This window comes from Emydura macquarii, unplaced genomic scaffold, assembly GCF_026122565.2.
Source record: "Emydura macquarii macquarii isolate MOO-44397 ecotype Brisbane River unplaced genomic scaffold, CSIRO-AGI_Emac_v2 contig_374, whole genome shotgun sequence".
In the NCBI taxonomy this organism is placed as follows: Eukaryota; Metazoa; Chordata; order Testudines; family Chelidae; genus Emydura; species Emydura macquarii.
The window spans coordinates 7,605,824-7,621,663 of NW_027130511.1; the positions used below are offsets into that span (position 1 = coordinate 7,605,824).

Consider the following 15,840-nt stretch of genomic DNA (forward strand, 5'->3'; position numbering starts at 1 on the left):
CTGTAACACACAAGATTTAAGTGCCTAACTTAAAAGCAAGAATCCTGACCCAGCAGGTTTTACAGTTTAAACAAAACCAGGGGAGGGAAATATTTCACTTCCTATCCTAATTTGTGATGCTGTGAACTGTTAAAATAGTTGTCATATTACCAGAGACAGCTAAAGAGAATGCACTCTAACACCTTTGGTTTGTAATAGCAGGCCTTTCAGTGCATCCACCAAAGCAACTACAGCCAGCTTCCTATAAAGACAGCTCACTCCTGGGGCTAGTATGCTGCTACTTTTGGAAAAATGAGCATCTCATTTTTGTGTAGAAAATAAGCCAAACACCAGAGACCACTACAAGCTGCCTTTATTGTAACACTCTAAGGTAACACAGCTTAGTGGCAGAGAATTCCATTTTATACCTTGTCCATCATGAAATCACAACTTCTGTGGAGATATACAAGAATGGCAATATGTTCCAAAAATCAAACAAATTAAAAACTGCTCCATGTAGCTTGTACTACTAGTGATACAAGCAAAGCCAGGCCTAGATCTTTGCTCACTGCTGTTCTTGGCTAGGGTGGAAACATTACACTCCAAACAGGTGCTTCCTTTTGAAGATAGCATCCCAATCTCTGGAGCCTGGCTTTATTTAGCTGCTTGATGTTCCCAAAGAGCAAGGCAGGTAGAGTCTGCACACTGAGGCACTTCAAGCCAGTAGAGCTTTGAGTTCATGGTCATCAGGATGGTAGAGCTCACTCATAAGGCGATAGATGTAGGAGGGTGCATTGCCCCCAATGTTGGAGATGAAGAGAGTAATGAGCTCCGGGGGAACATAGTCAAACACTGGGCAGTGAACATTGATCTTTGACAGGATCTCCCCTGAAAAGGAAACAGTCATAGTATTAGATGAGCAATACACAAGATGTGCAGCTTGGCTTCACCATACACTACTTGGAGCACAAGGTGGGACCCTCACCCCACCACCCCTACAGCCAGCACTGAGATGGCAGAACAAGATTCAAGACAACCCCAACCATGCTTTATATTAATTATGGGTAAAGAGAACAGTCTTGGGTAAGAAGGGTAGAGCTTGCCCCTGTTGATGGCTGTTGCTGGTGCTAACCAGAAGAAACCCCAGATGGAAAACCTGCAAAATGCCACAAAAAACACCTTAATCAAAACTGCCTTAGCCGATCACTTGCAGGGTCCCGCTGCACAGAAACATGGATTTGGAAAGTTGGTAAACAGACACCAGAGCTGCCATCTTTTTGAAGATGGACTTTCACAATTTAAGACCCAAAGGACCATTGCGATCATCTAGTCTGATCTCCTACATATCACAGGCCCCAGAACCTCACCACTCCCTCCTCCAATAGGCTCAACCTCTGCCTGAGTTACTGAAGTCCTCAAATCTTGATTTAAAAAGATTTCACCTTGCAGAGAATCCACCATTTATTCTAGTTCAAACCAGCAAGTGACCCGTGCCCCATGCTGCTGTGGAAGGTGACAACGCCCCAGTCTCTGTCAGTTTGATCTGGGGGAGGGGAGCAAGGAGGTGTAATTGCTCTCCAATATGGTGATCAGTTAGTCTCTGAGCAGACCCACCAGCCAGCCACCTGGGAAAAGACTGACTGTAGTAACTCTGTGCCCTCCATCTCCAGCCATTGGAGATGTGTGTTAACAGCAGTCATGGGTGGGCCATATGCCATTGCAGGCAACCTCATTATAACATCCCCTCCATAAATGCATCAAGCTCAGTCTCGAAACAAGTTAGGGTTTTTGCCCCTACTACTCCCCTTGGAAAGCTGTTCCAAAACTTCACTCCTCCGATGACTACAAAACTCTCTAATTTCAAGCCTAAACTTGTTGATGGCCAGTTTATATCCATTTGTTCTTGTGCCAACACTGGCACTTAGCTTAACTCCTTTCACTGCCTGGTGTTTGTTCCCCTCATGTATTTAGAGAGCAATCTTATCTCCCCCTTGGTCTTTGGGTATGGTCTACAATGACGGTGGCAAATTCGCCACCCTCAGATTGATTTATCTGGATCGACTGAGCAGAAGTAAAGACCCACTCAATCAATCCAGAAGTCGATTTAATAAAACCACCTCCCCAAAAAGCATAGTGCTGTGTCAACGTGTACGTCGGCACAGCACAGTGTACACAGCGCGCTAAATGGAAATTACGAAAGTGACGGGAGTTACCCAAGCTACTCTGTGTAGCTTGTGGAACTCCTGTCAACTGCTTCCAAATTTCACCAGCAGTGTAGACCAGGCCTTTAAGCTCCTTAAGTCTCCTCTTGTAAGGTAGGTTCTCCATTCCTCCTACTAGGATCATCCTAGTAGCCCTTCTCTGCACCTGTTCCAGTCTGAATTAATCTTTTTTAAACATGGGAGACCAGAATTGCACGCAGGAACCTTGCCTCAGAAGCCTCATGGCAGGAACATAAATTTATGTCAGCCAGTGATAATCCTCCAAACAGTATTTCTGGAGTTATGTTCCAAGAAGTCACACCACTTGAGAGCTAAACAAACTAGTTTGGTTTCTCTGCCTCTGTGCTGCCCAACAGCAGGCAGTCAAGACCAGAACCTTGATTATTTTTAAATTACTACATATATAAGAGTGTTTCAGAGGGCAGGAACACAACTGCAAGGATGGAGTTCAGATGAAACCTTGTTCCGTTCCTCCCAGCAGCCAAGTACATGTAAAATAGGACATTGGTCAAAGTCATTTCAGAACTTAAGACACTGGAAAGGGTTTCCTGCCCTTGGTTACAAGCTAATCCTGCCTTTAAATGTGAAAGATGGGGGGGGTGGTCCTGGCTCCTGCCACCACCCTTTCAAAAAACCTGCACAAAAAGAGGACTGGTACCTTCTGTGAATGGCAGCACTTGCTGTGGTGACACAAACTTGTGGAATGAATCCTCTTCATTAGGAAACTGGAAGAAAGAGCAATAGGATCAGAAGAGGCAGCGATCCCCATTATCCCACATAGAGCTGAGGCAGAAGTGCTGGAAGGAACTAAGCAGAGGAAACCTCACTAGTGAATGCTTTACAACTTAGGTCTGTAGAGTGTACAGCCATCACCGGCAGCCTCAGCCTGGAATATGCATGGCAACTGTGGAGCAAGGGGCTCAGGCAAGCCATACATTCGTAGCTCCTTTATACCTGCTTATATTGTGGGCACTCTGCAGGATAGCCTAGTAAGTCAAGAGAGGAGAGAGACGTAACTGCCCCAAGCTGCTCTTTAGTGACTTGAGACAGGATCCATATTACAACATCAAAGGAGCAGAGCAGGAAAGTCCTAAGACATCTCCTTCCGCCGCTGAAGATGTGAGTTAAATCTCCATTGAATTAAGTGAAATGAGTATGGTAGCTCTCAGGCTGAAATGGATGTTGGTCTACATCATAAGAGCCCATCACCCAATCTTTCAGCATATCTAGCAGTCTGGGCTAGAACAAAGGCCCGAGCTGCATCAGTAGAGGTGTTGGGAGGTGGTGCACAGGGATGTAAAAATTCCTTTAATTAATAATCCATTTAACTTCTAATAATAGAAGTTAACACGGTGGGGGGAAGGGAGAGAAGACACGCTAGGCTCGGTGGGGAGGCACCAAGCGCAGCACGACTCCCCCCAGGCACATGCTTACTGAGCCACAGCTGGCTGAGCTCAGCTCCTCCCTGCCAAGCAAGAGCTGCCCCCCTACGGCTCTGCACTTGTGGGATGGGGGAGGAGGGGAAGCTGTCCTGGCAGCTTTCATTCAGTGGGGAGGAGACAAGCCCAGCATGGCTCTCTCCCCCTGCGCATGCAGAGCCACAGCTGGGCAGCTCTCACATGGCAGGGAGCTGTGCTGGGCTCGGAGCCTCCCCTCTCCCCTTGGGCAACGTTTAAACTAATTAGTAAAGGATAAGACAGCTGCTTACAATTTAAACATTTAGCCACTAACATCCCCAGTGGTGCATCAATTGGGGTGAGGGGCCACCCTCACGTTAGGATCAAGATGCATTAACAGGATCACCAGCCTGTACTTTAGGCAGTCAGTGCTATCCATTCCTCACTTTCCTGAGTCATATAGATCCCTCTGTTTTTCATAAGATAAAGCAGATGCTATAATCAAAGTTGCTGCACTTACCTGTGGTGAAAGCTTGAACATAGGCGCGCAGACAATGAGGGGAGTGGAGTGGTGTTTAGCTGCCAGTGCCAGGGTATGAGTCCCACTTACAGCGATTAACGCACCATTGGCCAAGATTGTCTTCGTACCAATGATCACCTTCCAAGTACAAATTAGTATTAGAGCACTTTCAATGAATTGAGACAGGTAAGGAAAAGGAGCTCCAAGTCAAAAATGAGGAGGGATTTGATAGCCTTTAACTACCTGAAAGGGGATTCCAGGGAGGATGGTAGTAGTGGTAGTAGATGACAGAACAAGGAGCAATGGTTTAGCCAAAGTCTCAAACAGTAACAGAGAAAAAATTAAGTACATCAGAAGCAGGAAGCCTGCTAAACAACCAGTGGGGATACTGGACGATCAAGATGCTAAAGGAGCACTCAAGGAAGATGAGGCCATTGCGAAGAAACTAAATGAATTCTTTGCATTGGCTGAGGATGTGAAGGAGATTCGCAAACCTGAGCCATTCATTTTAGGTGACAAATCTGATGAATTGTTCCAGATTGAAGTGGCATTAGAGGTGGTTTTGGAACAAGTTCTGGTCATCAGGACCAGATGGTATCCACCCAAGAGTTCTGAAGAAACTCAAATGTGAAATTGCAGAACTCCTAACTATGGTATGTAACCTATTATTTAAAGCAGCTTCTGTACCAGATGACTGGAGGATAGCTAATGTGATGCCAATTTTTTAAAAAGGCTCCAGAGGCAATTACAGGCCAGTAAGCTTAACTTCAGTACCAGGCAAATTGGTTGAAACTATAGTAAAGAACAAAATTATCACACATAGATGAATGTGATTTGTTGGGGAAGAGTCAACATGGTTTTTGTAAAGGGAAATCATGCCTCACCAATCTACTAGAATTCTTTGAGAGGATCAACAAGCCTGTGGACAAGGGTGATCCAGTGGATGTAATGCATGTAGACTTTCAGAAAGCCTTTGACAAGGTCCCTCACCAAAGGCTCTTAAGCAAAGTAAGCAGTCATGCGATAAGAGGGAAGGTCCTTTCCTGGATCAGTAACTGGTTACAAGATAGGAAACAAAGGGTAGAAATAAATGGTCACTTTTCAGAATGCAGAGAGGTAAATAGTGGTGTTCCCCAGGGGTTTGTGCTGGGACCAGTACTGTTCAACATATTCATAAATGATCTGGAAAAAGGGGTAAATAGTGAGGTGACAAGATTTGCAGATGATACAAAACAACTCAAGATAGTTAAGTCCAAAGCAGACTGCGAAGAGTTACAAAGGGACCTCACAAAACTGGGTGACCGAGCAACAAAATGGCAGATGAAATTCAATGTTGATAAACACAAAGTAATGCACATTGGAAAATATAATCCCAACTATACATTTAAAATGATGGGGTCTAAATTAGCTGTTACCACTCAAGAAAGACATCTTGGAGTCACTGTGGGTAGTTCTCTGAAAACATCCACTCAATGTGCAGCGACAATCAAAAAAAAGCTCACAATGTTGAGAATCATTAGGAAAGGGATAGATAATAAGACAGAAAATATTGTAGTGCCTCTTTATAAATCCATGGTACACCCACATCTTGAATACTGGATGCAGATCTGGTCGCCTCATCTAAAAAAAAAGATGTATTGGAATTGAAAAAGGTACAGAAAGGCAACTAAAATGATTAGGGGATTGGAAAAGCTTCCATACGAGGAGAGATTAATAAGACTGGGAGTTTTCAGCTTGGAAAAGAGACGACTCAGTGGGATATGGTAGAGGTCTACAAAATCATGACTGGTGTGAAGGAGTAAATAACACTTCCTTATTTACTTTCTTCTCATTACACAAGAACTAGGGGTCCCCAAATGAAATTAATAGGCAGCAGGTTTAAAATGAACAATAGGAAGTATTTCTTCACACAATGCACAGTTAACCTGTAGAACTCTTTGCAAGAGGATGTTGTGATGGCCAAGACTATAACAGGGTTAAAAAAGGACTAAGTAAGATCATGAAGGATAGGTCCATCAATGGCTGTTATCCAGGATAGGCAGGGATTGATATTTGCCAGAGGCTAGGAATGGCTGACAGGCTCGATCATTTGATGATCACCTGTTCTATTCATTCCCTCTGAAGTACCCAACATTGGCCACTGTCAGAAGATAGGATACTGGGATAGATAGACCATTGGTCTTGACCCAATATGGCTGTTCTTATGTTCTATGTCCTGGACTACTGGCTCAGACCATGCTGGGGTTAGGGGCTGCAGGTTCCCACCATTTATATACATCACATCAAGAGGACATTACACTAGCCAGATAGGGAAAGGCTGGGATTCTAGCAGCCGCAGGTTGCTGGATCCATTGCATCTGGTACTGGCTTTGCACAAAAGTTTTCCTCCAACTAGAACAGGACCAGCCAAGTGGAAGTTAGAAGACTAGCAGGCATTCATCGCAGGACTGTGGTGCCTTATTCTCATCTCCACAAGATAGTGAGGAAAGCCATCAGAGCTCTGAAGACATCCAGCAGCCATTTCCTGACACTCTGCCAAAGGCTGGACATACTGCCTACTATGGGAGCAGTGCTTCCCTCTCTGAGAATAGGCAGGTTGGGTGTTTGTTTGTTTGTAAGAAAAAGAAAAAAAAGCTGGAGTCAACCCTTTGTCTCATTTGGCTCTAAATGCCTGTCTCAGCCTCACTGTTTGTCCTAATACATCCTGTAAGTTCAGCCACCCAGATAGAGGGCAGCTGGGAGTAAGTTGAGACTCTCAGTGGAGCAGTCGCAGTGTGGCCAGTCCCACTGGTCTCTGCTTGTAGACTGTACCGTTCCCCCTCCCCTATTTGTCTTTTTAAATTGTAAGCTTTTCAGGGGAGGGGTTCTCTTTCTACGTCTGTATGGTACCCAGCACAGTAAGTGCTAGAATGTGTAAATATTAACACCCCTCCTGAGACACCCGCTCTAGCCACCTCTCTCCAAGCTCTTAGGGTTCTTTGATCGGGGAAGCAAACGCACTTGATACTGCCTATGGATGGCCCTATAAAGCCTGAGCACCAGTCCCCCACAAACCTACCTTGTTGACTCGAGACATGACAGCAAAGATGGCTGCATCGCTCATGACAGTGGTTTCAATCTCCTCTTTGGACAGACGGACAGCCATTTCATGACCCTGCAGAAGAGGGAGAATCTGATAAGTCTCTTGAAAGGGACCAGATAAGGAAGTTCCTAAGCTGGATTCAGTGCAGTGCCAGACACACTCAATTCAAGCCAGAAGCTACATTTTCTCAGAGCCAGAAACTTGCCAATGATATAGCACGTATGCTGCCTACTAAATCACTGGTGGGGAAGGTAAGGTGTCTTTCCTCACTTCTTGGCCATAGCCAGCAATCCCACACCACTTCCTGGGGCAGCCTGGCCATTCCTTCATGATGAGCAGATGTACCTGTTATTTCTACACGTGCTCCTCCAAAGGCAGATAAAAGCATTGCATAGGCACAGCCTGGAGAACATGGCCAACCAGGGTCCTACCTGGCAGAAGGGTGCACACTCTGCCACGATGACATGGAATTTCCGCTTGCGTGCTGCCTCCTTGAGGAAGGCCTCAACAGTGCGAGAGTAGCCAATGGTCATGATCACCTCGTTAGAGTGGATGTGCTCCAGCGCCTGCGTCGCAATGTTATCCGTGGTGCTCTCTGCAAGGGAAGCCATCCAGCAGTGAGAGGAGAGTCAGAGGCCCATCCCTCCACCAGCTGGGACCAAGCTAGAGCCTGGTTGTGCTTGCCTTGTGGCTCCCAAACTGCCCAGGGAAATAAGGCATATTGGAAATCCCATCGTAAGGGGAGAGGAAAGGAGCAGTATCAGCCACTGTGGCCACCCTGCCCACAGACTAGCTCTTGATGCCAGAATGGGAGATGCATGAGGAAGTTACAGCCTGCCAGCACTGAATGTGGAGGAGGGTTGCCAAGCAGTATGATCCTCAAGAGGACAGATGGTCTCTAGGAGAAGTTGTAGAAGATAATGACGACCTGTTGGGAAGGAGAACTGAAGCAGAATGCTGTACCATGTGCAGAGTGGAGTTTGAGAGGCTCATGCAGAGCGAGTGCTTTGGAGGCAGCACACTATAGCAACCTCTCCTTCCACTGTCAGGTGCAGCATGCAGACCACCTTGGCTGCAGAGACAATCTTTGCAAAATGCCAGCCAGGAAGAAGTGCAGGGGAAAATATTTAATTCTGTTCCCTGTAGGACAGAACTCTGTCTCCAAGGTCTGACTCTGTACTGAGCACAGCATGGCTCCATCTCAGTCATTTGCACGAAGGCAAGGCAAGGCAAATGCGACCTCAGCAGATACTTTATGTTCAGCAACAGAGGGCTCTGCTCAGATTCTTTCATAGTCCTGAGCACAAAGGGCCTGGGGATGAATCTTGCCCGTTTCCGAAGGTGCATACTTTACACTGTTCTACTCTCCTCACAGGACCACACAGAAAGGGATCCCTGTGTGCTGCTCCCAGGACACACACATTCAGCAAAACTGAGCCTCACCCTCCATCCCAGCTGGGAACTGGTTCTTCCCCATCCCTAATTCCACAAGCAGCCCTCTCCCCCACCTGTGATAGGATGGCCTTAGTTCATCTCCTACCCAGCTCTATCAGCAGCTCGCTTATAGCGTCAATCAAATTAGCCCTGAGTGGGAAATAGGGAGTGCTGAAGTCCTCGCTGAGCCCGCCAGAGGTCAGAAGCTTGTGCAGTGACTCCTGCTGGTCACTCTCCTCACAGCGCCCACGGAGCCTAGAGAGAGAACACAGGAAAGGAGCACCAGTAAACAATTAGCCTGGTGACAGCCTATGGAAGAAGCTGCTTTTGTGCTATGTTGTCCACACAGAGCAGAGAAGTAAGGGGCTTTATTTATTTGGGGTCAGATAAGGGAAGCCACACCCACTTTCTCAAACAGCCTCCAGGAGCTGTCTGTGGCAGAAAGTTACCTGAAGCTTTGCCAATACACTCTACCTTGTTAAAGAGAACTTTGAAAGCTGCAGCAGGCACATGAGAGAGCCTGGCTCAAGGCTGCTGCTTCAACAGAACGCTCTTTCCAAGGAAAGTGGGGAAGAACAATACATGCAACACAGGGCCAGAGCACAGACAGTTCTGCAGCAGCAGGAGGGTTCACACAGCAGTCACACATACTAGAAGAAATGCTGTCAGCTAGTGGGGAAACCAGAAGGCTCCTTAGGACCACACACCTTCCTACAAAGGAATTAAAGGGGCTTAACCTTGAAGGAAAAGCTTTGAGGAGAGAGAGGACAGACATCTCATTTAGACACCTGAAGGGGGCTCACAGGAGCAGCAAGGAGAAGACACCATATAGGATCCAAATGATGCTGTGAGGAAGATCTTCTCCAGGTCACTGAAAAGGATACACACAGGCAGCAGGGGAAGGGAGAGCTTCACCTGCCATACTCCTCCCGAATGATCTTCAGCACTCGCCGCACCATATTTCCCACAGTGGTCTCAGATGGCTGGGCTGCAGTCATCCTCCAACCCTCCTTCCGAATCAGCTCCATCAGCTCCCCTGAAACAAAGGACGGACTCAATGAGGGACACACCACTCTGTATTGACTTATTTACTCTGTTTGTTAAAACACCCCCAATGTAACCCACATACTTAGTAATGTTCCCCCATTCCCTTATATCCCCTTGTATCTCTTAGCACCCACACCATCACCCCCCATCCAGGACACTGCAGCTTAACCCTTGTTGTTCTCCCCTGACTCCCAATCACACCCTGTGCCCCCAATAACCTGCATGCTATCCCTGGATGTTTTATAACTTTGTCTCTTTAACTTTATGGGTTACCTTTGTTATTTTGTAAACATTATCTTCAATAAAACTTTTAAATCTATCCTTCCAAGAGCAGGTCCTGGCCATAGCCTCATGTAATCCCACAGTCACTGGCCCTATGCCATCTTAAAACCCATCTAGTCCTGCATCTGGTTCAATTGCTACTAAAATAATGAAACAAGTATTTAGACAGAAAACTTAGCACCTAGAAAATAATAGAGCCATGAGCGAAAAAACATTTTCAGGTGGGCTATAAAGGAGCGATCATTCCAAACTTGATGGGCTTTTAAATAATGTTACTAAGGGAGTGGATGAGATGATGACATGGGATTTTTACTAAAATATTTCATTCAACGTATCACTAAATCCAACTCAAAAAACTAAGTCAAAGTGGTTTGGATGTTACACATTCCAGAAACTGTTCAAAGGATCATAAACAGTAAAACACTTGAGCAGCAGCAGTCAAAAAAGCCAACAATGTTTGGAATCATTAGGAAAGGGATATAAAATAAGATAGAAAATATCATATTGCCTCTTTATAAATCCATGGTATGCCCACATCTTGAATATCTGATCACCCCATCTCAAAAAAAAAAAAAATACTGGAATTGGAAAAGGTAGAGAAAATGGCAACAAAAACTATTAGGGGTATAGAACAGCTTTTATATGAGGAGAGATTAATAGTGTCTCCAAATGAAATTAATAGGCAACAGGTTTAAAGAAACAAAAGGAAGCATTTCTTCACACAGCACACAGTCGACCTGTGGAACTCTTTGCCACAGGATGTTGTGATGGCCAAGGGTTAAAAAAAGAACTAGATAAGTTAATGGAGAACAGGTCCATCAATGGCTATGAGCCAGGATGGGCAGGGATGCAATTCATGCTCTGAAGTGTCCCCTAGCCTCTGTTTGCCAGAAACTGGGAATGGGCAGCAGGGGATTCTGTTCATTCCCTGGGAAGCACCTGGCATTGGTCACTGTCAGAAGACAAGATACGGGACTAGATGGACCATTGGTCGGACCCCGTATAGACCTTCTTAATATCCCAAATCCAGGGACATGGTGGGCAGAAGATACTTTCTGATGTAACGTAAGTGTTTCGTGGCAAGGCGAGAGAGGGGGACTCACTAAAGAGCTAACCCCCGGGGCGAGCCGTGATTTCAGGCTGGACGGGAGAAGGGCAGACGGAGGAATAATCACTGAGCGAGTGCCATGAACCGCGGGGCGGGGGTTACGTTACGCAAGGCAACCGCGGGCCTGGCTGTGGCTGGGCAGAAACTAAAGGCGGTGGCAGCATCTGGGGCCGGGCCGGGCGGCGTCGAGTCCCACGGAGAGGGAGAAGCCGGGCTGCGGCTCGGGAAAGCCCCTTGGCAGTGAAACGGGGCGGCTGGGGGAGGGGGGCGCCCATCGCCGGGGACACGAGCCCGGCCGCCGCTCCGGTGCAGGGAGCTGGCGCAGGCCGAGACGCACTGCCTGGGCCGGGCTGCGGGGACACCAGCACCCCGGGGGGGTCCCAGCCAAGGGCCCCAGCGCGCCCCACGGGTTCCCCACCGGCCGCTGCCCCTCGCCCGCCTCACCCGCGCTGCCCCAGCGCCCGTGGGCCACGATCTTCCGCAGCAGCCCCACCGTCTGCCGCGCCGCCTCCTCCGAGCTCAGCCGCGCCCCGCCCCGCTTCAGCCGCGCCACGAAGGCCTCGATCTGCTCCGACTCCTTCTCGGCCGCGCCCGGCATCTTGGCTGCGGCGGGACTGAGCGAAGGGAGCCTCGGAGGAGCTGTGCGCGCGGCTTCGGCACCGCCGGCTTCCACCCGGACCTGGCCAGAGTCGGACCACTTCCGCCTCTGTCCACTGCTATTGGCCGAGAGAGCCGTGCAGTTCCCGCCCACCTCCGGCCGTTAAGCCAATCGCAGAGTAGCTCGAGCGCCGAGTTCGTCAGCGCGTGGAGAGGGGGAGCTTGCGCAATGTTTTCCGTCTAGACGGCGGTCAGGCCCTGACCCCTGACCCTTCCGCTACTAACGTCACTCCCCAGCCAGGGCCCTGCTCCCACTGCAGCTGGGCGGGATCTGCATTCTGCAGGGGGGTGGGGCTGGGCGGGTGGAGCTAGCAGCTTCACGGAGGCCATGTGGGGCAGAGTGAGCTCTATGTCCCTGGGGATATTGGGGAGTGATGGGGGGGCAGCAGTGAAGCAAGCCCCAGGTGCAGCTACCTCCCAACATTTCAAGCCACTACAGCAGGACGCCACACCAGTCAGTGCTGGCCTGTCTGCCCCTGGATATTGTGACCTAGCACGAGTGGTTGTGCAATGATGCTGGCAGCTGGCCTGGCTGACCTGATGGAGACAGCAGAGGAACAGACCAAACCTGAGTGGTGCTGTGACCCTGCACCCCAGGCTGCAATGACACTTGGTTTGGGGGCCAAGGGCAAATTGCCCCTGGCTCCCTCCTTGGACCTCCCTGAATGTGGGAAATGTTCCATTTCCATTGGGACAGGGCATGGTTGTGGGTCAAAGTGGAGCAGTCCTATGACACCTGGGACTGTTGGGAGATCTGCAGGTGCCTGGGACATAAGGGTGTACAAATCAAGCCCACCCGCCTTGGGTATGTGGGGGTCAAGGCCCAAGTAACATAATGAATATGAGGTGAGGAAGCAAATCCCAAAGACCCAGGGATGTGGCAAGGGAATGGGCCCTAAAGGCCCATAGATTTGAGGTGAAGGAGTCCCAATCATCTGAAGGAGTAAGGGAGAAAGCCCCAAATGCCCAGAAGAGGTGGAGGGGGAATAAACCCCAGTCTTCCATAAGAGTGCCCTCCTACACCAACCCAAAGTGCTCACATTTTGTCTAACATGTTTGCAGCCTGACACAAGGGTGAGAGACTTAGCTCATTGGTATAAAAGGGAAGGCATTATGACCCCCTCCTCCTCTTTGTGCAGAGGAGTGCTCCACAAAGTCTGCAGGTCTCAATGTGCAGCACATACTCTTGATCTGGGTTGTAACTGCTCAGGTGTAGTTGGGGCCTTACATACTGGGCACTGTCATCTCCCTACACTGAACTGTCCTATTGAAGGTGTGGCTGATTGTGGGCAAACTGACATTTAATGTATCTATGCATGTACAAAATGTGAGTCAAAGTGGTGTCTTGGTGCTGTTTAATTCACTGGCTGGCCTAGAGACAGATTAGGACCTGTTGGTTAGTCTCAGGGTCTCAATAGTGGGGAGGGACACTTCCACATGGTCGAGATTAGAGCACTTATGGGCACAGCAGAATGGATGTTTCGTATCAGCTTAGCAGAGGAGAGAAAAGACAGGTTGGGGAAAGAAGGGAGAAGCCGTGTTGGACGCTAGATATTTTCCCTCACTCCCCTTTTAGAATCTTTTTTAGGATCCCTTAATTCCAGAGGCTGATATTCTGCATGTAGCTGTTTATCCTTTTCCATTGCCCACGTGATATTCACCATCATCTCAAAGGCAGATTATAGCCAAGAATTCTGACTTTCCCCTGCCCCACAACTGAACTGGGGGAGTGCTGCCTGGAACAAAGATTGGGAGTGTCCCTCTTGTGGGAACCTCCATTGGCAAAGACTTCCACAGGGCTAATTTGGAAAGAAGGTGGGAGGAAGGGCCCTGGTTCACATCTCCTGCCCACAGCCCAGCCTTGCCAGTTCTCAGGAGTTCTGTTTTCTTTACCCACAATCCCCATGGTATCCCCTGATGGAAATAGTAACAATCCCACGATTCCTAACAGCAGCATCTGAGTGAGACATTCCTGAGGTCACTTCCCTCTCTGCCCGTCTCCTCTTGAGTCTGCCTTCCCAGCCCCTGAGTTGTTGCCGCCTGACTCTGGCTAGGCTTGTGCAGACATAGTGTGGGGACAGCCTGACTTGTGCCCCTTTCCCTTGGGCCTGTGGAGGCTATACTACTTGGAGCCACTTGCAGTCTTTTTCACTGCTCCTTCCTCATTCATTCTGAGTCCCAGTATCTCTACTTTCTGCTGCAATAACAAGGCTTTGGGTTCAGGCGGTTAGATGTTATTTCAGCTGGGATGGGCAGTGGGAAGAAATGGCTACAGTACAAACTGCCTGAGAAAACCCATCTGGTGTGTTCCCAGGGAGGGTAAGTGGGGCCTCAGAACCAAAAGTCCCTCAGTTGGGGAGCCAGAGAGGAGAAGGGATAGGGAGGAGGTGCTGCATCTCAGTCCCAGAACCCCTGCCCCACACAGAGATAATAGCGATACAGCTTCTCTTATTGCAGCTCAGAGCACATTACTAACGCTAATTAATGGGGCCTCCTGAGGTCCCTGGGTAGCAGGTGAGGATCACTATGCCTGTTTTTCAGATGAGAAATGACTTGACCAAGGCTGTGCTGGCTCTGAGCCAGCCCCTTCACCTCTCAGTTTTGCCATCCCACTTCCAGAGAGCCCTTCTCAATTGCCAGATAGCTAGAACAGGAACTGGAAGGGACAGTCCAGCATACTAGTGGGAGCGGGCACCCTGGGAAGAGGTGAGACAGGAAAAGGGGGTCTCACTGCTTCCATCGCTGCACCCACCCCAGTGACTGGGAGTGCTGTAGCATTGGTCTGCTCAGTCACAGAAGAAGGAAGATTGAGCAGGGATTCCCAGCTAGGCCCTTTGAAAAATGTGGAGCCTATGTTAGTGGGGGGAAAGGGTGAGCATTTGCAGGTGTCAAGCTGTCCTGCAGTGGCTCAAGAGCATGAATACTGACCTCAGGGCAGACTTAAGAAGCAGGGCACAAGCCCCAAGTTGGTTGTGAGTTCTATACTTAAATTTCATCAATTGTCAAGTGTAAACTTCTAAGTCGCTATAACCATGAAGTCACAGCCAGTCCCCTGGGTACTCCAATCTATCTTATCACCTAGGCAAGCCTGCCTTTGTGATATATGATCCCATACACCAACAATATTCAGGTTACTCCCAGTCCCAAAGGACCAGTCACTTCCCCAGGTCAGTTGCCCCTTAGGTCTCACACCAAAGACAATGCTTGTAGCCAACCCTGTAATAAACTATCCAAAGATTTATAATTAGGAAGAGGAAATCAGAGTTATTTACAAGATTAAAGCAGGTAAACAGACACACACAAATGAGTTACAGTTTTAAGTTTCAAAAGGTAATAGAAGCTTCTATAATAAGGAAGTTTTATATGTTCCTTTGGGCTAACCCAGACTAAATGCTGGGGATCTCTTGCTTATACCTAGAAAACCTTGCTTTCCCAGAGTCCAAGCAGCATAGAGATACAGTTTCTCCTTGTCAGGGATTTTAATTCCCTTTCTCTCTTCTCTGAGCTGTCAGTTCAGCTGATGGGAGGAATTCACGTGCACATCTCTTCATGGGGCGGGGGAGCAATTAAAGTGTTTTGTCCTCTGATGTTCCACAATAGCTCATCCAATGTTGGTTGGCATTCTTTGTTGGGCTGGAGATAACACCTTGTATTGGAGACTAGTATTTCACACTCATTAATGCTGCTATCCTGTCTTGTGATTTACAGTTACAGAGAATTACAGTGCAAATGCTCAGATATGACCTTACAGTATGGGATATAGATGTTATAAGTGACATTAATGCAGGCAGCAACTTACAAGCATTCAATAAAGTCTAAACATTAAGCAGATTTTTGTAACTTTAATACTTATTTTAACAACACTAACACACAGGTGAGCCAGACTAATTCCAGCTATTTATTTGTCAGTGTCCAAGTAAGGCATAGAGATTGTGGCATAAGCTGGCACCTGGTTTGCCAGCATCACAGCAGATTAAAGCGTAAAAGTGACAGGCTTCCATCAGAGACCCTCCCTATGGAGCAAGCTGCCTTGGCCAGCAGGGGGCACACCGGCCCCCATCCCTGGAGGAATCATGGAGGTGGATGCAGATATATGAACCTGGCTGATACAG

At 48.2% G+C, this 15,840-nt stretch overlaps 1 protein-coding gene across 1 annotated transcript; it reads right to left on the bottom strand.

The window, feature by feature from the left end:
- Positions 1-334: 334 nt before the first annotated feature.
- Positions 335-11,669, bottom strand: EIF2B2 (eukaryotic translation initiation factor 2B subunit beta). Its single transcript, XM_067533152.1, has 8 exons — positions 11,516-11,669; positions 9,550-9,670; positions 8,741-8,889; positions 7,632-7,795; positions 7,177-7,272; positions 4,119-4,256; positions 2,860-2,926; positions 335-867 (listed from the first exon to the last, which is right to left on the bottom strand). Exons 1-8 carry the CDS (start codon positions 11,667-11,669, stop codon positions 695-697), a joined length of 1,062 nt encoding a protein of 353 aa, XP_067389253.1. The 3' UTR covers positions 335-694.
- Between the last annotated feature and the right edge of the window lie 4,171 nt (positions 11,670-15,840).

What these genes read in the sequence shown, in the direction of transcription:
- EIF2B2 (XM_067533152.1), bottom strand. Translation starts at nt 11,669, where the DNA reads ATGCCGGGCGCGGCCGAGAAGGAGTCGGAGCAGATCGAGGCCTTCGTG. An exon ending in CGGGCGCTGGGGCAGCGCGG is followed by an intron (nt 9,671 to 11,515) that starts GTGAGGCGGGCG and finishes CCTTTGTTTCAG; the next exon opens with GGGAGCTGATGGAGCTGATT. An exon ending in CGAGCTGCTGATAGAGCTGG is followed by an intron (nt 7,796 to 8,740) that starts GTAGGAGATGAA and finishes CTTCCCTTGCAG; the next exon opens with AGAGCACCACGGATAACATT.